Source organism: Ranitomeya imitator, chromosome 1 (assembly GCF_032444005.1).
Source record: "Ranitomeya imitator isolate aRanImi1 chromosome 1, aRanImi1.pri, whole genome shotgun sequence".
Lineage (NCBI taxonomy): Eukaryota > Metazoa > Chordata > Amphibia > Anura > Dendrobatidae > Ranitomeya > Ranitomeya imitator.
Window position 1 is genome coordinate 272,148,142 of NC_091282.1, and position 21,946 is coordinate 272,170,087.

At 45.2% G+C, this 21,946-nt stretch overlaps 1 protein-coding gene across 2 annotated transcripts in view; it reads right to left on the reverse strand.

The window, feature by feature from the left end:
- RIMBP2 (RIMS binding protein 2) overlaps positions 1 to 21,946 on the reverse strand; it is a 524,709-nt gene that overhangs the window by 145,650 nt on the left and 357,113 nt on the right. For both annotated transcript variants that reach the window (XM_069756050.1, XM_069756049.1), the window contains exon 16: positions 17,967 to 18,125. In XM_069756050.1, the coding sequence (XP_069612151.1) occupies positions 17,967 to 18,125 (159 nt within the window). The remainder of the gene's footprint in view (positions 1 to 17,966; positions 18,126 to 21,946) is intronic.

The following is a 21,946-nucleotide window of genomic DNA, read 5'->3' on the forward strand; positions in this document are numbered from 1 at the left end:
TAGGTATATAGGAGATAAATGTAAATCCACAGTGGGAAAAGGGGGTGAGAAGGGGGTGAAGAGGATCCCCCCTACGGTTGATGTGTCTATACCTATATGGATTTAAATAGCCACTCCGTTGGCGTGGAACCGGTCCACGCCAACGGAGGTAATGTGCCTACGCCACTGAGCGATTTAACTTTTGGGTTTTTTATGTGTTAGGATAATTTAACCCCTTGATCCCTTATTAGGCTGCACTTGCACCTTACAAATCACAAATCTCACTCCTGTGAGCATTGTTACCCCACTTGGCCATAACCTTACTTAGGCCTTTTACAACCCTAATTAAATCCATATAGGTATAGACACATCAACCGTAGGGGGGATCCTCTTCACCCCCTTCTCACCCCCTTTTCCCACTGTGGATTTACATTTCTCTCCTATATACCTATATGCTCCTCTTTTTCACGTAAGCCCATAGCGCCATTAATCCGTAGGCTGGTCCGTACACAGTTTGCACAGTGTCTTCACAACTTTATATCCCTCTGTTTTACAAAATGTGTTGATTTTAATAATTGATTGGAATAAAATGTTTGCATTTTAAGGCTATAGCTTTTTTTCGTTTTTTCGGTTGTAAACATTGATTTTGCAATCATTATTGATTTTGACTAAAGTCAATAGGCACGGCATTATAAGTAAAGCCAAAAGTAAGGTGACCAGGGTATACTAGGTTTTAACACTCCTGCCTTTGTGTGAATACAAACTAACACATGGCCACAAAAACAACAACAACAGTAACTACTATTTTTGTGTATTTTCAGCCTTTACATATCATTGGGCATAGTGAACATTTTTATATACTCTGTCCTTGTTGTTTGCATTGATATCTACAGCTACATAGCTAGCGCCAGAGCAGATAAGTCAGATTTTTGGCTGGTGTGGAGATCCTAGGGAAGTTCTACTCTTAACCAAAGAGGTGAAAATGAGGGAAGAACAGAAGCTCAAGGGGGTATTACTACTGGGTGTTGGCTTACTATTTTACAATTGTATGGGGGAATAAAGGAAAACTACCTTAAGGTACCGTCACATTAAGCGACGCTGCAGCGATCTAGACAACGATGCCGATCGCTGCAGCATCGCTGTGTGGTCACTGGAGAGCAGTCACACAGACAGCTCTCCAGCGACCAACTATGCGAAGTCCACGGGTAACCAGGGTAAACATTGGGTTACTAAGCGCAGGGCCGCGTTTAGTAACCCGATGTTTACCCTGGTTACCAGTGTAAATGTAAAAAAAACAAACACTACATACTTACATTCCGGTGTCTGTCGCGTCCCCCGGCGTTCTGCTTCCCTGCACTGTCTAAGCACCAGCCGTAAAGCAGAGCGGTGACGTCACCGCTGTAATCTGCTTTACGGCCGGCCGGCGCTGACAGTGCAGGGAGGCAGAATGCCGAGGGACGCGACAGACACCGGAATGTAAGTATGTAGTGTTTTTTTTTTTTACATTTACACTGGTAGCCAGGGTAAATATCGGGTTACTAAGCACGGCCCTGCGCTTAGTAACCCGATGTTTACCCTGGTTACCAGTGAAGACATCGCTGAATCGGCGTCACACACGCCGATTCAGCGATGTCTGCGGGAGATCCAGCGACGAAATAAAGTTCTGGCCTTTCTGCTCCGACCAACGATGTCACAGCAGGATCCAGATCGCTGCTGCCTGTCAAACACAACAGATCGCTATCCAGGACGCTGCAACGTCACGGATCGCTAGCGTTATCGTTGTTAAGTCGCTCAGTGTGAAGGTACCTTTAGGCCATGTTCACACCATCCTTTTTTTCATGCGGAATCGCCGCGATTTTCCCGCTGCGGGTCCGCAGCTGTTTTCCATGCAGGGTACATTACAATGTACCCTATGGAAATCAGGAACTGCTGTGCCACATTGCGGAAAATCGCGAAAAAAGCTGCACTGAATTGACGCGGTAAAAAAGAAGTACCATGTTACTTCTTTTTGCGGAACTGCAGCGGTTCTGCACCCATAGACCTCCATTGTGAGGTCAAACCCGCAGTAAAACCCGCAGATGAAAAATACAGTTAGGGCCAGAAATATTTGGACAGTGACACAATTTTCGCGAGTTGGGCTCTGCATGCCACCACATTGGATTTGAAATGAAACCTCTACAACAGAATTCAAGTGCAGATTGTAACGTTTAATTTGAAGGGTTGAACAAAAATATCTGATAGAAAATGTAGGAATTGTACACATTTCTTTACAAACACTCCACATTTTAGGAGGTCAAAAGTAATTGGACAAATAAACATAACCCAAACAAAATATTTTTATTTTCAATATTTTGTTGCAAATCCTTTGGAGGCAATCACTGCCTTAAGTCTGGAACCCATGGACATCACCAAACGCTGGGTTTCCTCCTTCTTAATGCTTTGCCAGGCCTTTACAGCCGCAGCCTTCAGGTCTTGCTTGTTTGTGGGTCTTTCCGTCTTAAGTCTGGATTTGAGCAAGTGAAATGCATGCTCAATTGGGTTTAGATCTGGAGATTGACTTGGCCATTGCAGAATGTTCCACTTTTTGGCACTCATGAACTCCTGGGTAGCTTTGGATGTATGCTTGGGGTCATTGTCCATCTGTACTATGAAGCGCCATCCAATCAACTTTGCAGCATTTGGCTGAATCTGGGCTGAAAGTATATCCCGGTACACTTCAGAATTCATCCGGCTACTCTTGTCTTCTCTTATGTCATCAATAAACACAAGTGACCCAGTGCCATTGAAAGCCATGCATGCCCATGCCATCACATTGCCTCCACCATGTTTTACAGAGGATGTGGTGTGCCTTGGATCATGTGCCGTTCCCTTTCTTCTCCAAACTTTTTTCTTCCCATCATTCTGGTACAGGTTGATCTTTGTCTCATCTGTCCATAGAATACTTTTCCAGAACTGAGCTGGCTTCTTGAGGTGTTTTTCTGCAAATTTAACTCTTGCCTGTCTATTTTTGGTATTGATGAATGGTTTGCATCTAGATGTGAACCCTTTGTATTTACTGTCATGGAGTCTTCTCTTTACTGTTGACTTAGAGACAGATACACCTACTTCACTGAGAGTGTTCTGGACTTCAGTTGATGTTGTGAACGGGTTCTTCTTCACCAAATTAAGTATGCAGCGATCATCCACCACTGTTGTCATCCGTGGACGCCCAGGCCTTTTTGAGTTCCCAAGCTCACCAGTCAATTCCTTTTTTCTCAGAATGTACCCAACTGTTGATTTTGCTACTCCAAGCATGTCTGCTATCTCTCTGATGGATTTTTTCTTTTTTTTCAGCCTCAGGATGTTCTGCTTCACCTCAATTGAGAGTTCCTTTGACCGCATGTTGTCTGCTCACAGCAACAGCTTCCAAATGCAGAACCACACACCTGGAATCCACCCCTGACCTTTTAACTACTTCATTGATTACAGGTTAACGAGGGAGACGCCTTCAGAGTTAATTGCAGCCCTTAGAGTCCATTGTCCAATTACTTTTGGTCCCTTGAAAAAGAGGACGCTATGCATTACAGAGCTATGATTCCTAAACCCTTTCTCCGATTTGGATGTGGAAACTATCATATTGCAGCTGGGAGTGTGCACTTTCTCAGTGATCAAAATAAAAAAAATAGTAAATTACCCCCCCCCCCCTTTGTCACCCCCATAGGTAGGGACAATAAAAAAATTAAGAATTTTTTTTTTTCCACTAAGGTTAGAATAGGGTTAGGGTTAGGGTTAGGGGTAGGGTTAGGGGTAGGGTTAGGGGTAGGGTTAGGGGTAGGGTTAGGGGTAGGGTTAGGGGTAGGGTTAGGGGTAGAGTTAGGGTATTTTCAGCCATTTTAACCCTAAAAAACTTCCTAGAAAACACACAGAATCTGCATAGAAAACTGCATAAAAAACGCATCAAAAAACGCATCAAAAAATACATCAAAAAACCACCAAAAAGGCACCAAATAAAGGACCTGCGTTTTCTGCCAAGAGCTGCGGTTTTTACTCCTGAAAAAAAGGAGGGAAATCAGGAACGTGTGAACATACCCTTAGTTCTGCATGGAGTCACAAATAGGAGCATTAGTATTATGTGGGGCACAAAGAGTGAATAATTATGTGAACATTGCCATTGAATAGGGGCAAAAGAAAACAATTATTGTGTTTGGGCACAAAGGGGGTTTCGCTATTGTGGGGACAGAAAGAAGGCATTACTGTGTAAGGAGCTTAAAAGGGGGGACAGTTATTGTATGAGGACACTATTATTGCATGGTCCCCATTCTGTTGCTATCCTGGGCACTATCAATTTAAGATCTGGGAAAAGGAGGAGTTGTGGATGGAAGTCATCATGTTGGTCTGGAACGGATGGCATAAAAGATATGCGAAAAAGTGAACGTCACCAATAAGCCTATAAGTCACTGGATTAAATGTGAACCTGTCAGCAAACAATACAAAATTTACCTGCAGCCATGGTGGTAATCTACAGATAAATATTGTTTTAAATATGCGTTGCAGTGTAATTGGGAGTGCGGTGTCATCGCTCCACCTGTTCCTTAACTGAAGCACTGTTCTGCGGTTTTAGTGTAGTCAGGACTGTAAGTAAAGTCAGTATCTATAGATTATTTTTTCCTCTGTTCCTGCTTAGGGAATTAGTGATGCGCGAACATGCTCAGATAAGGCGTTATCCGACCATGCTCTTGTGTTAATCAAGAGTCTTCGGCGTGCTCAAAAAATATGTTCAGTCCCCGCGGCTATTTGACAGTCGCAACTCATGCAAGGGTTGCCTAACAAACAGGCTATCCCCTGTATGTGTTGCAGCTGTCAAACAGGAGCGGGGACTTAAACATAGTTTTCTAGCACGCCGAAGATACCCTATTAACACAAGTGCATGCTCGGATAACGCCTTATTTGAGCATGTTAGCTCATCACTATATTAAATATAAAGCAAGACAACATATATTTGACTTTTACAACTCAGAGAGCTTTTATACACCTGAAGATCCAGAATTCTATTGGATTCCCTGTTTATCTTTGCACTCCGTTATTATGGAACAACGTCTAATACGGTAATCATTTTGCTGCAAAATTAACAAATAGGTTCAAGTGGGTGTTAGATAGTTTTCACAGGGGGCGTGTACCTCTTCTCCCAGTATGACGCTGACCAATCATAATCAGGCAGCAACATAGAAGTGCAGAAGGACCTGTGATGATGCCATCAGAGTAACATAACCAGAGTCCTCACCTCCTGCCAGCCACAATGAGCAGCCTAAATAAGCAATGAAGATATATTACACAGCATAGAAGTGTGTAGCTATTCATTTCTACTTTTCTGCATCTTTAGACGGTGCAACTGGCATTCATGGAGAAAGATGGTGTAGTATGCTGTTGCTCACATCTTTCCTGTTTTCTTCATCAGTTGGACCAATGCAATGGTAGTGGTTGGGAGGGCAGGTTTTCACATATGAGGGGACCACTATGTGCAAAGATCTACTGTACAAGACATTTAATTCCATCAGCCAGAAATCCAGGTAATTTACTGATCTGCATATATGAACATGACAAGCAATGAGGATTTCTGTGCAATGATCTCGTACTTGTATGAATGAAGACTATGAAGGGCCTGACTCATCAAATCATTTATGCCAGCATTCTGTCATAAAAAGCTTTGAAAAGTCACATAATTTTGGTGCAACTCAAGGTTGCCCTAAAATTTAGCAATTATTGGTTTTCTACGCCATTTTTGACAAGCTCAAACTTAGTGGATGGAGCTGGAGAGAGTTGAAGGCATGGCGACACGATAGATCTTACCCCAGCAGGGACTGGAGTAGGATTTGTGGCGCGGGCACACAGAGGTGTACACAGCTCATCCAAGACTCCCGATTCACAAAGAGAAATGCGCTCCTCTATCAGGAGTTACTGACTCCAGCACATCCCCTCATCAAGACCGGCGTATCAGTCTTGATTAGAGTTGAGCGACCTTGACCTTTTTAGAGTCGAGCCGGGTTTTGCGAAACCCGACTATGTCCAAAGTCGGGTCGAGTGAAATCGGCCGATTATGACGTAAAGTCGGGATCGACCGAAACACGAAACCCAATGCAAGTCAATGGGGCAGCATAGTCGGCAGTGAGTGGGGGCCAGGAAAACACCTAGAGTGGCCATTTTAATGTCAAAACCATCCATTCTTCTTAATGAAGCTTGTCAAGCGTAATTTACCTTATAATAATTGGAAGGCATTTGAAATTGGGGGTCATTTGGCTAAAGTTGTGGGGGGTAGGGCTGGTTCAAGTAATTAGTGGGCCCAGGAAATCTGGACCACGTCACGGCAGTGGAGCAGGGAGAGGTAAGTATTTCAACTTTGCAAGTGCTGTGAACCTGAGCAAGCAGGGGGGGCCCACTCGTTGGCATTGGCACTGGCACAGGGCCCCTCAAAGTACAGCGGTGTGTTTGCACGGCGGGGGCGCCTCCCACCGGCAGCAACACTTTTGCGTACTATGAGAGGCCCTGTGCCAGTGACGTCGCCAACTAGTATTCCTCCCCCCACCTGATGAAGGAACCTGCACTTTCATCTGCACCTTCCTCTTTGTCCCCGTGTAAGGTGGTATGGTATGCGGGAAGAGCAACCTGACTTTCAGCAGGGTCACAATGTTGTTGTGTAGCGTGCACGGGGAATGTTGCGTTATGGGTCAATGTACCAGCAGACTCATCTATCACTGGCTGGGCAATGGGCACGATGAAGTGGAAACACAGATATAGGCCCAAAGAAGAAAGTGGGCTAAATGCAGTTCAAAATTGGTAACACAGGAATAACCAGGGGGCATTGCAGTGGAGGACAACTGGAATGAGAGGCTGACACAGAGAGTAGGGCCAAATCAGTAAGTAGTCGAAATGCAGTTCAAAATTGGCAACCGTAGTAAACAGGCGGCACAGCTTTGTTCAGTGGAGGAGAACAGCAAGGAGTGGCAGACACCGATAGTAGGCCCCAAACCAACTAGTACGCCAAATGCAGTTGTTCCATTTAACCACAATTTAATGAGAGCCTGAAGATAGAAGCTCAGGAAAGGCAACCTGGGGAACACCTTGGAGTGTAACACACCATCTCTCTCCACCCCATACCCATTTTGTATGGCCTAATGCAGTGTACTTTTCTACAACTACTAAACGAGAGTCGGAAGACCGAAGCAATGGCAAGGAAACCTGGGGAACACCTTAGAGTGTAACACACCCTCTCTCTACACCCCATACCCAATTTGAAGGCCTAATGCAGTGTAGTTTCCAAGAACTACTAAACGAGAGCCGGAAGATCGAAGCTCAGGAAAGGCAACCTGGGGAACACCTTGGAGTGTAACACACCCTCTCGCTACACCCCATACCCAATTTGAAGGCCTAATGCAGCGTAGTTTCCAACAACTACTAAACGAGAGCCGGAAGATCGAAGCTCAGGAAAGGCAACCTGGGGAACACCTTGGAGTGTAACACACCCTCTCTCTACACCCCATACCCAATTTGAAGGCCTAATGCAGTGTAGTTTCCAAGAACTACTAAACGAGAGCCGGAAGATCGAAGCTCAGGAAAGGCAACCTGGGGAACACCTTGGAGTGTAACACACCCTCTCGCTACACCCCATACCCAATTTGAAGGCCTAATGCAGCGTAGTTTCCAACAACTACTAAACGAGAGCCGGAAGATCGAAGCTCAGGAAAGGCAACCTGGGGAACACCTTGGAGTGGAACACACCATCTCTCTACACCCCATACCCAATTTGAAGGCCTAATGCAGAGTAGTTTCCAAGAACTACTAAACGAGAGCCGGAAGATCGAAGCTCAGGAAAGGCAACCTGGGGAACACCTTGGAGTGTAACACAACGTCTCTCTACACGACGGAAGGGCTGATTCTTAGGAAGGAAGGCTGTTGGAAATAAGCATTGCGCGTCCGAGGGTGATTATATTCTTATTAGGTATATACTCACCCTCGGACGCGCCCTGCTTCTTTATTTGGAATGAATGTTTATTTGCAATGTGGTGTTGACTTTCTCTATTATTTTGGTAATTAATGATTTTATTATTTTCATTATTTTGCATCTTCTCGGCAATAATATAAAGAAGACGCGACAGGACAACACTCGGTGGATGCCATATGTGTGTTTTCAATTTAAAAAAACTTTCAGTTAACTACTTGCAGGAGAAAGTAATTGTAGCTGGTGGCCATTTTTAGTACTGTACCAGATTAGAGTTGTGTGTTTGTTTTTAATGTTAAAATGTCTGCATTTGATATCTCACCAGTATTTTCTTTTTTATAAGCAAAATACTTATTTTTATATTTTCTGATGTTGGTTCCAGGGGTACACGGCCAGCAGTGCCCTGGTCAGTGTAGTAGTAGTTGAAAGAATGGACCGCAGACAGGCATCGAAGGCCTAAAATAATAACACATGGCTGTAGGCAATTTTAAATTGGTTCCAGGGGTACACGGACAGCAGTGGTGTGGTCAGTGGAGGCCTAGTGGAAGGAGTGACCGCAGACAGGCATCGAAGGCCTAAAATAATAACACATGGCTGTAGGCAATTTTAAATTGGTTCCAGGGGTACACGGACAGCAGTGGTGTGGTCAGTGGAGGCCTAGTGGAAGGAGTGACCGCAGACAGGCATCGAAGGCCTAAAATAATAACACATGGCTGTAGGCAATTTTAAATTGGTTCCAGGGGTACACGGGCAGCAGTGACCTGGTCAGTGTAGTAGTAGTTGAAAGAATGGACCGCAGACAGGCATCGAAGGCCTAAAATAAAAAAATTGGGCTGGCTGTAGGCAATTTTAAATTGGTTCCAGGGGTACACGGGCAGCAGTGACCTGGTCAGTGTAGTAGTAGTTGAAAGAATGGACCGCAGACAGGCATCGAAGGCCTAAAATAAAAAAATTGGGCTGGCTGTAGGCAATTTTAAATTGGTTCCAGGGGTACACGGGCAGCAGTGACCTGGTCAGTGTAGTAGTAGTTGAAAGAATGGACCGCAGACAGGCATCGAAGGCCTAAAATAAAAAAATTGGGCTGGCTGTAGGCAATTTTAAATTGGTTCCAGGGGTACACGGGCAGCAGTGGTGTGGTCAGTGGAGGCCTAGTGGAAGGAGTGACCGCAGACAGGCATCGAAGGCCTAAAATAATAACACATGGCTGTAGGCACTTTTAAATTGGTTCCAGGGGTACACGGGCAGCAGTGGTCTGGTCAGTGGAAGTCTAGTGGAAGGAGTGACCGCAGACAGGCTTCGAAGGCCTAACATAACAAAATTGGGCTGGCTGTAGGCACTTTAAATTGGTTCCAGGGGTACATGGGCAGCAGTGTATGGTCAGTGGAAGTCTAGTGGAAGGAGTGACGGCAGACAGTCTTCGAAGGCCTAACATAACAAAATTGGGCTGACTGTAGGCACTTTTAAATTGGTTCCAGGGTAACACGGCCAGCAGTGGCCTGGTCAGTGTAGTAGTTGTAGAAAGAAGGGACCGCAGACAGGCTTCGAAGGCCTAACATAACAAAAATGTCAAAACAATGGTATTGTCAGTGCCAGGCATTGAAGGATGTCAGCGGCTAGACTACACATTGGTGAAGCTGTGAGAGATAATTTTGCTAGTGGTAGAGCACTGTTTGAGCTGGGGGGGGGAACTGTCTTGTGGCCGGCGGTACAGGCACAGGGCCCCTCATATTACAACGGTGTGTCTGACGTTGGGTGCGCACCACCACCGCCAGAGACACTTTATTGTACTATGAGGGACCCAGTGGCAGTGCCGTCGACCAAAAGCGGCCACACCCACCTCTTCAGACAAACAGCACTCTCAAGGGTCCAAGCGCAAAGTGGCGATAGCACGGCCCCGTGTGGGGAGTTTGGCCATTTCGTGAGGTGGAAACATGTCGTATGCTGGACAATCAGGTGAAGAAAATTACGAGATTGGAAAAGTCATTCAGAATAGTCCACAGGCAAGACCTTTTCATAGGAAAGCTAGGTGTCAGCCGGGCAGGGTGGGGCAAAAGATTTTGAAATCCAGTTGTGGTTCATTTTAATGAAGGTTAGATCATCTACATTTTGGGTAGCCAGACGAGTCCTTTTTTCTGTTAGTATTGAACCTGCAGCACTGAATACTCTTTCTGATAGGACACTAGCTGCCGGGCAAGCAAGCTCCTGCAATGCATATTCTGCCAATTCTGGCCAGGTGTCTAATTTGGATGCCCAGTAATCAAATGGGAATGACGGTTGAGGGAGAACGTCGATAAGGGATGAAAAATAGTTTGTAACCATACTGGACAAATGTTGTCTCCTGTCACTTTGAATTGATGCTGCAGTACCTGTCCTGTCTGCGGTCATAGAAAAATCACTCCACAACCTGGTCAGAAAACCCCTCTGTCCAACGCCACTTCTGATTTCTGCCCCTCTAACACCTCTGGTCTGCTGGCCCCTGGAGCTCGTGTGAGAACGATCACGGGCGCTGTGTGCAGGGAATGCCAGAAGCAAACGGTCAACAAGAGTTGATTGTTTTGTTGCTAATATTAGTTCCAAGTTCTCATGTGGCATAATATTTTGCAATTTGCCTTTATAGCGAGGATCAAGGAGGCAGGCCAACCAGTAATCGTCATCGTTCATCATTTTTGTAATGCGTGTGTCCCTTTTGAGGATACGCAAGGCATAATCCGCCATGTGGGCCAAAGTTCCCGTTGTCAAATCTGCGGTTGTGCTTGGTTGAGGGGCAGTTGCAGGCAAATCTACGTCACTTGTGTCCCTCAAAAAACCAGAACCCGGCCTTGCCACGCCACCAATTTCCCGTGCCCCCGGGAAAGCTTCCTCATTAAAAATATACTCATCCCCATCATCCTCCTCATCCTCCACCTCCTCTTCGCCCGGTACCTCGTCATGTACACTGCCCTGACCAGACAATCGCTGACTGTCATCAAGGCTTTCCTCTTCCTCTGGTGCAGACGCCTGATCCTTTATGTGCGTCAAACTTTGCATCAGCAGACGCATTAGGGGGATGCTCATGCTTATTATGGCGTTGTCTGCACTAACCAGCCGTGTGCATTCCTCAAAACACTGAAGGACTTGACACATGTCTTGAATCTTCGACCACTGCACACCTGACAACTCCATGTCTGCCATCCTACTGCCTGCCCGTGTATGTGTATCCTCCCACAAAAACATAACAGCCCGCCTCTGTTCGCACAGTCTCTGAAGCATGTGCAGTGTTGAGTTCCACCTTGTTGCAACGTCTATGATTAGGCGATGCTGGGGAAGGTTCAAAGAACGCTGATAGGTCTGCATACGGCTGGAGTGTACAGGCGAACGGCGGATATGTGCGCAAAGTCCACGCACTTTGAGGAGCAGGTCGGATAACCCCGGATAACTTTTCAGGAAGCACTGCACCACCAGGTTTAAGGTGTGAGCCAGGCAAGGAATGTGTTTCAGTTGGGAAAGGGAGATGGCAGCCATGAAATTCCTTCCGTTATCACTCACTACCTTGCCTGCCTCAAGATCTACAGTGCCCAGCCACGACTGCGTTTCTTGCTGCAAGAACTCGGACAGAACTTCCGCGGTGTGTCTATTGTCGCCCAAACACTTCATAGCCAATACAGCCTGCTGACGTATGCCAGTAGCTGCCCCATAATGGGAGACCTGGTGTGCAACAGTGGCAGGTGCGGATGGAGTGTTTGTGCGACTGCGGTCTGTGGACGAGCTCTTGCTTCTGCAGGAGGACGAGGAGGAGGAGGAGGAGGGGGTGCGAACGGCTACAGACAACTGTTTACTAGACCGTGGGCTAGGCAGAACTGTCCCAAACTTGCTGTCCCCTGTGGACCCTGAATCCACCACATTTACCCAGTGTGCCGTGATGGACACGTAACGTCCCTGGCCATGCCTACTGGTCCATGCATCTGTTGTCAGGTGCACCTTTGTGCTCACAGATTGCCTGAGTGCATGGACGATGCGCTCTTTAACATGCTGGTGGAGGGCTGGGATGGCTTTTCTGGAAAAAAAGTGTCGACTGGGTAGCTCGTAGCGTGGTACAGCGTAGTCCATCAGGTCTTTGAAAGCTTCGCTTTCAACTAACCGGTAGGGCATCATCTCTAACGAGATTAGTCTAGCTATGTGGGCGTTCAAACCCTGTGTACGCGGATGCGAGGCTAAGTATTTCCTTTTTCTAACCATAGTCTCATGTAGGGTGAGCTGGACTGGAGAGCTGGAGATCGTGGAACTAGCGGGGGTGCCGGTGGACATGGCAGACTGAGAGACGGTGGGAGATGGTATTGTTGCCGCCGGTGCCCTAGATGCAGTGTTTCCTACTACGAAACTGGTGATTCCCTGACCCTGACTGCTTTGGCCTGGCAAAGATACCTGCACAGATACAGCAGGTGGTGCGCTAAATGGTGGTCCTACACTGCCGGAAGGGATGTTGCGTTGATGACTAGCTTCATTGGCCGAGGGTGCAACAACCTTAAGGGACGTTTGGTAGTTAGTCCAAGCTTTCAAATGCATGGTGGTTAAATGTCTATGCATGCAACTAGTATTGAGACTTTTCAGATTCTGACCTCTGCTTAAGGAAGTAGAACATTTTTGACAGATGACTTTGCGCTGATCAATTGGATGTTGTTTAAAAAAATGCCAGACTGCACTCTTTCTAGCATCGGATACCTTTTCAGGCATTGCAGACTGAGCTTTAACCGGATGGCCACGCTGTCCTCCACCAGGTTTTGGCTTTGCCACGCGTTTTGGGCAAGATACGGGCCCGGCAGATGGAACCTGTGGCGATGTTGATGCCTGCTGCGGCCCCTCCTCCTCCTCTGCTTCAGAACTGCTGCCGCCTGCACCCTGTTCCCCCAATGGCTGCCAATCGGGGTCAAGAACTGGGTCATCTAATAACTCTTCTTGTACCTCCTGCGCAACTTCGTCTGTGTCACCGTGTCGTTCGGTGGTATAGCGTTCGTGATGGGGCAACATAGTCTCATCAGGGTCTGATTCTTGATCAGCACCCTGCGAGGGCAATGTTGTGGTCTGAGTCAAAGGACCAGCATAGTAGTCTGGCTGTGGCTGTGCGTCAGTGCACTCCATGTCAGATTCAATTTGTAATGGGCATGGACTGTTAACTGCTTCACTTTCTAAGCCAGGGACGGTATGTGTAAAGAGCTCCATGGAGTAACCCGTTGTGTCGCCTGCTGCATTCTTCTCTGTTGTTGTTTTTGCTGAAGAGGACAAGGAAGTGACTTGTCCCTGACCGTGAACATCCACTAACGACGCGCTGCTTTTACTTTTACCAGTTTCACGAGATGAGGCAAAAGAGCTAGAGGCTGAGTCAGCAAGATAAGCCAAAACTTGCTCTTGCTGCTCCGGCTTTAAAAGCGGTTTTCCTAATCCCAGAAAAGGGAGCGTTCGAGGCCTTGTGTAGCCGGACGACGAACCTGGCTCCACAGCTCCAGACTTAGGTGCAATATTTTTTCCCCCACGACCACCTGATGCTCCACCACTACCACTACCCTCATTACCAGCTGACAATGAACGCCCCCGGCCACGACCTCTTCCACTAGACTTCCTCATTGTTTTAAAAACGTAACCAAACTAACGTTATTTGTTGCAGTCACACAACTTACACGGTGAGCTATAACTTCTGTATGATTTAGCTACCCCTTTACAGGTTGGTGAGACCACAGCGAAAATCAGGCCCAATGTTACACACTCTTTTTTTGGTGGCTGCAAATTAGAGAGATGCCCCACACGCAGGACTGTCACTGAAGCACAAATGTTAATATTAATGTCACACTATTATTTTTTTTTTATTTTTATTTTTTTCAGGAACACTTTAGAAACCCCCCAAAAAAAAAAAAATAGATTTTTGCAGGGAGAATTTAGAAAACAAATGTAACAAACTATATGCTTTCTATGGGCCACTGAGTGAGAGATGACGCACACAGGAATCAGGAGTGGCACACAAGCCCAGAGGCCAATATTTTTCTACCAATGATTGATGGAGTTATTTTCTCTGGTAGATTTTGGAACCCAAATCAAGGAAAAAAAATGTAGGCTTTCTATGGACCACAATTGGAGAGAGAGAGAGAGAGAGATGGCACACCCAGGAGTCAAGACTGGCACACAAGCAGAAAGGCCAATATTAATCTCCCACTGTTTTTTTTGGTTGTTTTTTTTTTTTTTTTTTTCAGGGAGACTTTAGAAAAAAAAATAATAAAAAAAATATGATTTTATCAGGAAGAATTTAGAAACCAAATAAAATAAAATGATTTTTTCAGGGAGAATTTATAAAACAAATAAAACCAAAAATAGGCGTTCTATGGCCCACTGACTGAGAGATGACGCACCCAGGAGTCAAGACTGGCACACAAGCAGAAAGGCCAATATTAATCTCCCACTGTTTTTTTTTTTTTTTTTCAGGGAGACTTTAGAAAAAAAAATAATAAAAAAAATATGATTTTATCAGGAAGAATTTAGAAACCAAATAAAATAAAATAATTTTTTCAGGGAGAATTTAGAAAACAAATAAAACCAAAAATAGGCGTTCTATGGCCCACTGACTGAGAGATGACGCACACAGGAGTCAGGAGTGGCACACAAACCCAGAGGCCAATATTTTTCTACCAATGATTGATGTAGTTATTTTCTCTGGTAGATTTTAGAACCCAAATCAAGGAAAAAAAATATAGGCTTTCTATGGACCACAATTGGAGAGAGAGAGAGAGAGAGAGAGAGAGAGAGAGAGAGAGAGAGAGAGAGATGGCACACCCAGGAGTCAAGACTGGCACACAAGCAGAAAGGCCAATATTAATCTCCCACTGTTTTTTTGGTTGTTTTTTTTTTTTTTTTTTTTCAGGGAGACTTTAGAAATAAAAATAATAAAAAAAATATGATTTTATCAGGAAGAATTTAGAAACCAAATAAAATAAAATGATTTTTTCAGGGAGAATTTAGAAAACAAATAAAACCAAAAATATGCGTTCTATGGCCCACTGACTGAGAGAGAGAGAGAGATGGAACGCTTAGTACTGGCACACAAGCCCAAAGGGCAATATTAATCTCCCTTTTTTTTTCCAGGGAGAATTTCTGAAACCCAAAAAAAAAATAAAATAGGCTTTCTATGGCCCACTATTTGTGAGAGAGATGGGACGCTCAGGACTGGCACAGATGGCACGCTCAGGACTGGCACAGAAGCCCAGAGGCCAATATTAATCTCCCTTTTTTTCTGGGAGAATTTATAAAACCAAAAAAATATTTAAATAGGCTTTCTATGGCCCACTATTTGTGAGAGAGATGGCACGCTCAGGACTGGCACAGATGGCACGCTCACAACTGGCACAGAAGCCCAGAGGCCAATATTAATCTCCCTTTTTTTCTGGGAGAATTTATAAAACCAAAAAAATATTTAAATAGGCTTTCTATGGCCCACTATTTGTGAGAGAGATGGCACGCTCAGGACTGGCACAGATGGCACGCTCACAACTGGCACACAAGCCCAGAGGCCAATATTAATCTCCCTTTTTTCAGGGAAAATTTATAAAACCAAAAAAAAAATTAAATAGGCTTTCTATGGCCCACTATTTGTGAGAGAGATGGCACGCTCAGGACTGGCACAGATGGCACGCTCACAACTGGCACACAAGCCCAGAGGCCAATATTAATCTCCCTTTTTTCAGGGAAAATTTATAAAACCAAAAAAAAAATTAAATAGGCTTTCTATGGCCCACTATTTGTGAGAGAGATGGGACGCTCAGGACTGGCACAGATGGCACGCTCAGGACTGGCACAGAAGCCCAGAGGCCAATATTAATCTCCCTTTTTTTCAGGGAGAATTTATAAAACCCAAAAAAAAATAAAATAGGCTTTCTATGGCCCACTATTTGTGAGAGAGATGGCACACTCAGGACTGGCACACAAGCCCAAAGGCCAATATTAATCTCCCACTGTATTTTTATCAGGGAGAATTTATACACCCCACAAAAAAAAATACAGAAAAATGAAAAGGCTTTCTATGGCCCACTATGTGAGAGAGATGGCACACACAGGGATGGCACTCTAGCAGAAATGCCAAATTGCCAATCTTAATCTCCCACCAAAAAAAAAAAAAAAAAAAAAACAGGGAATGTCCTACAATTACTATCTCCCTGCCTGCAGTAATCTCAGCCAGGTATGGCAGGCAGCTACTATCTCCCTGCCTGCAGTAATCTCAGCCAGGTATGGCAGGCAGCAATAAGGAGTGGACTGATGCACAAATGAAATAAAAAGTGTGGACAAACAAAAAAGATAGCTGTGCAGAAAGGAAGGAACAAGAGGATTTGTGCTTTGAAAAAAGCAGTTGGTTTGCACAGCGGCGTACACACAGCAATGCAGCTATCAGGGAGCCTTCTAGGGCAGCCCAATGAGCTACAGCGCTGAGGGGAAAAAAAAAAAAAAAAAAAATTCCACTGTCCCTGCACACCGAGGGTGGTGTTGGACAGTGCAAATCGCTGCAGCACAAGCGGTTTTGTGGTTAATGGACCCTGCCTAACGCTATCCCTGCTTCTGACAAAGCGGCAGCAACCTCTCCCTAAGCTCAGATCAGCAGCAGTAAGATGGCGGTCGGCGGGAACGCCTCTTTATAGCCCCTGTGACGTCGCAGACAGCAAGCCAATCACTGCAATGCCCTTCTCTAAGATGGTGGGGACCAGGACCTATGTCATCACGCTGCCCACACTCTGCGTTTACCTTCATTGGCTGAGAAATGGCGCTTTTCGCGTCATTGAAACGCGACTTTGGCGCGAAAGTCGCGTACCGCATGGCCGACCCCGCACAGGGGTCGGATCGGGTTTCATGAAACCCCGACTTAGCCAAAAGTCGGCGACTTTTGAAAATGTTCGACCCGTTTCGCTCAACCCTAGTCTTGATGAATCAGTGTCCAAAAGACGGAAAGAAGGCTGTCGCCTGAAATGTTACAGGGTTTAGTGGCTTCCAATAAAATAACTTGCACTTATACCACTTATGGACTTATTAATTACATTTATTTTCCACTAACGGGTGTAGTTAGATTATGAATATATGCACAGTGTGTGTTTTGTGCTTATTACATATACAAAAGACAATATCTATGTATACTTGCTCAATGTCTGACTAGAGTACTAGTGTAAATAGTACTTATGACGATCACCTGCCATGAACAGTCATATCTCCAGTCTTCAAGTCTTAAGGTACCGTCACACTAGACGATATCGCTAGCGATCCGTGACGTTGCAGCGTCCTCGCTAGCGATATCGTCAAGTGTGACAGGCAGCAGCGATCAGGCCCCTGCTGTGCTGTCGCTGGTCGGGGAAGAAAGTCCAGAACTTTATTTCGTCGCTGGACTCCCCGCAGACATCGCTGAATCGATTCAGCGATGTCTTCACTGGTAACCAGGGTAAACATCGGGTAACTAAGCGCAGGGCCGCGCTTAGTAACCCGATGTTTACCCTGGTTACCATCGTAAAAAAACAAACAGTACATACTTACATTCAGCTGTCTGTCCCTTGCCGTCTGCTTCCTGCACTGACTGCTGGCCGCAAAGTGAAAGTGAAAGCACAGCACAGCGGTGAGTCACACAGCGGTGAGTCACACAGCGGTGACTCACCGCTGTGGCTGTGCTCTGCTTTCACTTTACGGCCAGCAGTCAGTGCAGGAAACAGACGGCAAGGGACAGACAGCTGAATGTAAGTATGTACTGTTTGTTTTTTTACGATGGTAACCAGGGTAAACATCGGGTTACTAAGCGCGGCCCTGCGCTTAGTTACCCGATGTTTACCCTGGTTACCGGGGACCTCGGCATCGTTGGTCGCTGGAGAGCGGTCTGTGTCACAGCTCTCCAGCGACCAAACAGCGACGCTGCAGCGATCCGGATCGTTGTCGGTATCGCTGCAGCGTCGCTAAGTGTGACGGTACCTTTAGTGTTAAACTCCCCAGGATTTGGAAACTAACTCCAACTGCTTGGAAGTCCTCTTACCTTAAGGGTGTTGTGGGAAGTGACACTGACACGTCTCCGGCCTCCATCTTCAAGCTGCATTTCAGAATAAAGTTCCTCCTCGTCTTCTTCCAAGATGTCTGATAAATCAGAGCCCCTGCTGCTTTCCGTATGATAGTCATCACCAGGGCAATAGTGTGGCTGTTCAGATCAAATAGAAAGAAACACATTTATAATATGTCTATGATGACTATCTAACAATGTTATGACAGAAAAAAGACTGGCACATCCAAACTAGTGTGAATAGGTGCATACCAGGAGCAGCTACCTCCATATATAATATACAAAAATTCATATTTCATGTATTTCATATTTGACATGTTTTGGCACGATAGAGTGCAACCCTTTTTTGTATATTATATATGGAGGTAGCTGCTCCTGGTATGCACCTATTCACACTAGTTTGGATGTGCCAGTCTTTTTTCTGTCATGTCTATGTTAGCTTATTGACTGCGCACTCCTCCCTTCACCATCTGGTTTTTAATTACATCTATTCACACTTGGTTCCGGCCAACCCATATGTAGGCTTTGCTGAGAGAGGTGTCCATATTCACCCAAGCATGCAGACATTAGCCTTCGGTAAGTGTTCACATTTGGACAGGGAGGTCAGGTACCCATCAGTTTTTTAATGAGACCACCTTGACGATGGTTGATGGGCTCACAGTATTTGGCCAAATTCTGTGCTAAGCATCTCAAAAATTTTTTTTCCTAATGTTCAAAAAGCAAGTTTGCAATTCATATTTCATGTATTTCATATTTGACGTGTTTTGGCACGATAGAGTGCAACCCTTTTTTTGTATATCTAACAATGTTATGCAGTAATAGTTCCGAGATGGAGAAAATTAAACAAAATGAGAATGATTTTCTGCAACACCATTATATAACAACAGTACATGCCACAAATCACTGCATACTCTGTAGTCACATTTTATGAGAAAGGCTATAAACACGACCTAATGAGATCAAAAGGTTTATCCTCACTCTTCTTTGTTTCTGAGAAACAAAGAAATCTTGTAATATATCTTAACAGAGAGCTTAATTTCTTTTTCCACTTATAAAACACTTTGGAACTCATCGAACACTCTAGAAAACACAATCCAAATTTGTCTTGTTCAAAGCACAGTGAAACATCAGGGGACAGAACCTACTAAACTATATGGAGAGGGGCAATGGAGTGAGCGGCACTCAGCACACTGAGAGACCAGTAAGAGACAGGCACAGAGACAGGCAGATCGTGCTGCAACTTTTATTAAATGTTATTTCAGCGCTGGATTCACAGCCTAACAGCTCAGTACTGCTGTATATTGTCTTCCATACTGCAGCTGCTTCTGCAGACAAAGAAGAAAAGGAATTTCTGTGTGTGTCCTGTTTATAAGCGACATAACAGCTAGTTTCCATCCGTTAGCTCAGAGAACTGAAAATTAGAGGTAGTGAAATACGCAGGATATAAGTCACATAATTGCCATGAACTGTTATTCTTCATGTACATATGATAGATTATTCTGAAAAGATACCTAAAAGGACATTTATATATTTGAAAGAAGATACCCAGTTGTGTGACTGTAAATTATATGTACCCTTTGGGTACTGCTGGTCATTAATATCTATGGTTTCTCTCTACGCCATGATTACAGTTCATTCAGGGCTAGGACAAAGGATAAATTGAGTACTGGTAAGTGGATTTAAAGGTGTCAAGTCATCAATGCTCATGCACACTTTGCCTAATGCAATGGTGTGAAAAATGGTGCTCTTATTTCAACTAATCAGCGCACCCCTATAGCGAAAAGTGCCTGATGAAGAAGAGCTGCAGGAGCCAGCTAGTTGTGTTATAGACACATGGTTAGATTGTTACGTGAGAACTATGCATGTGTGGAGATTACTCAGGTGAAACTAAATAGGAAGTACTGTATTTTTTGAATTATAAAACACAAGTTTTACCTAGCAAAAATTTTGCAGGAAGAAACTGCGTGTTTCACAGACTGGAGGCAGCTTCCTATGGTTGAGGAAATCACTGACACAGCACCACTCCAGATCACTGACAGAACTATTACTGACAGTAATTCTAGAATGGTGGATCCACCATTCAGCTTGTGCTGGTCACCGCATTGTGCCTGTAGTGTGGAGCCTCAGTACCCCACTGCACAGACTCAAGCAGCAAGCTGGGGAATGGGATAAGATGAGTTTGTTATTTACTCACAGTAATCGTGGGGTGTTATCACATTGAGTGGGGAGCTGTGGGGGCCTTATACTAAGTGGGGGTAATTTGGAGGCCCTCATACGGAGTGGGCCATTATACTGAGTAGGGGACTGGTATGGGCCTTCATACTGAGTCGGGCGGGGGGGCTGTTATGGGCCATTATACTGAATAGGGGGGAAAGGGAGAGCCCCCAAACTGAGTGAGGGACTCCCATACTGAGTCGGGTCCTCATACTGAAGAGTGTGCTGTGGGGGTCCTTATTCTGTGTAGGGGGCTACGGTGATCATTATACTGTGTGAGAGGATTTGGGAGCCATTCTACTTTTTTGAGGGGCCATTATACTGAGTTTTGAACTGTGGGGCCATCATACTGAGTGGTGAGTTGTCCACTCAGCGTGAGGAGCTGAGGGGGTTATTATACTGTGTGAGGGTCTGTGGGGGCCATTATACTGTGTGAGGGGCTGTGGATGCCTTTATACTGAGTAGGGTGTGCTGTGGGCCATTATAATCAGTGAAGATCATCATACTGAGTGGGGTATCATACTGACAGGGCATCATACTGTGTGGGCCATGATACTGTGGGTGTTTGTGTTGGGAAACTATGGGGATATCATACTGGGGGGGTACTTTCGGGGCATCATGGTGTGGGGGACTATATATTATACTGCATTAGTGGCACTGTAGGGACATTAGACTTCACTGAAGGCACTGTGGAGTATTCATACTGTACGTGTGGGTGAAACTGTGGGAGGGAGATTCACTGTGGGGATACCATACTCAGAGTGTGTGTGGGTGAGGGCATTTTTGGAAGCTTCATACTCTATAATTGCCATAAAAGGAATATCGTTGATGAGAACACTTAGAGACTTCAATAGGCACACGATTACAGTGTAAATGTATCAATATATGTCCTCCAGGGTTATAAAAGGTGGGCGCTATAACACCGAAAAATAAATATTTAGAAATTTTATTTTTTGTGGGGTGGGCTCAATTAAAACTTTTGCTATGAGAGTTTGCTCACCCCTGCATCACCCCTTCTGCTAAGTTGCAGACACAAACAATAGCTGAAAATTTGAGGTAATTTGAAATTCAACTCCTGCTTCATAAGAGATTTAGACTTCTGATCATTGCCTTCCCTCTGCTTTACAATCAGGGTTGGCTTTAGGGCAGGGCAAAGTAAGCATTTGCCCAGGGGCCGCCAGCCAGTGGTATGCCGCTATAGGGCACGTGCCAAAGTCGGCCCCGCACATTCAACTGTATAAGCATCCTGGATGCAGATAGAGTTGAAAAGAATAATGGAGGAGGGAGCGTCAGCCAATGCTCCCTCTCCCATCATTCCTCCTATGCATCTGATGTCTCAGCACAACGGGCGCGATGATGTCAATTCATCGAGCCACGCTGTGCTAGGTAGTAGAGCTGCTTCAGGAATGCGCTGTGGAGACCAGATAGTGGAGCTGCTGAGGAAACGCTCTGTGGAGACTGAAGCAGCAGGGTAATGGGGAGAGATGGGTATTGTATTTATTTTTTTAAATCAATGAGTACATTGTGGAGTGGTGGTCACTGGTCATAATACTGTAGGACTATGGGGTGCATTATACTATACGTACTATATGGGGGCTGCATTATACCATATCAAGGACTATGGGAAATGCATTGTACTGTATGGAGGACTATGGGAAATGCATTGCACATGTGAAATGCTATGGGATGCATTATACTATATGAAAGACTAAGGGGAGTGTATTATACTATACTAGATGGAGGCC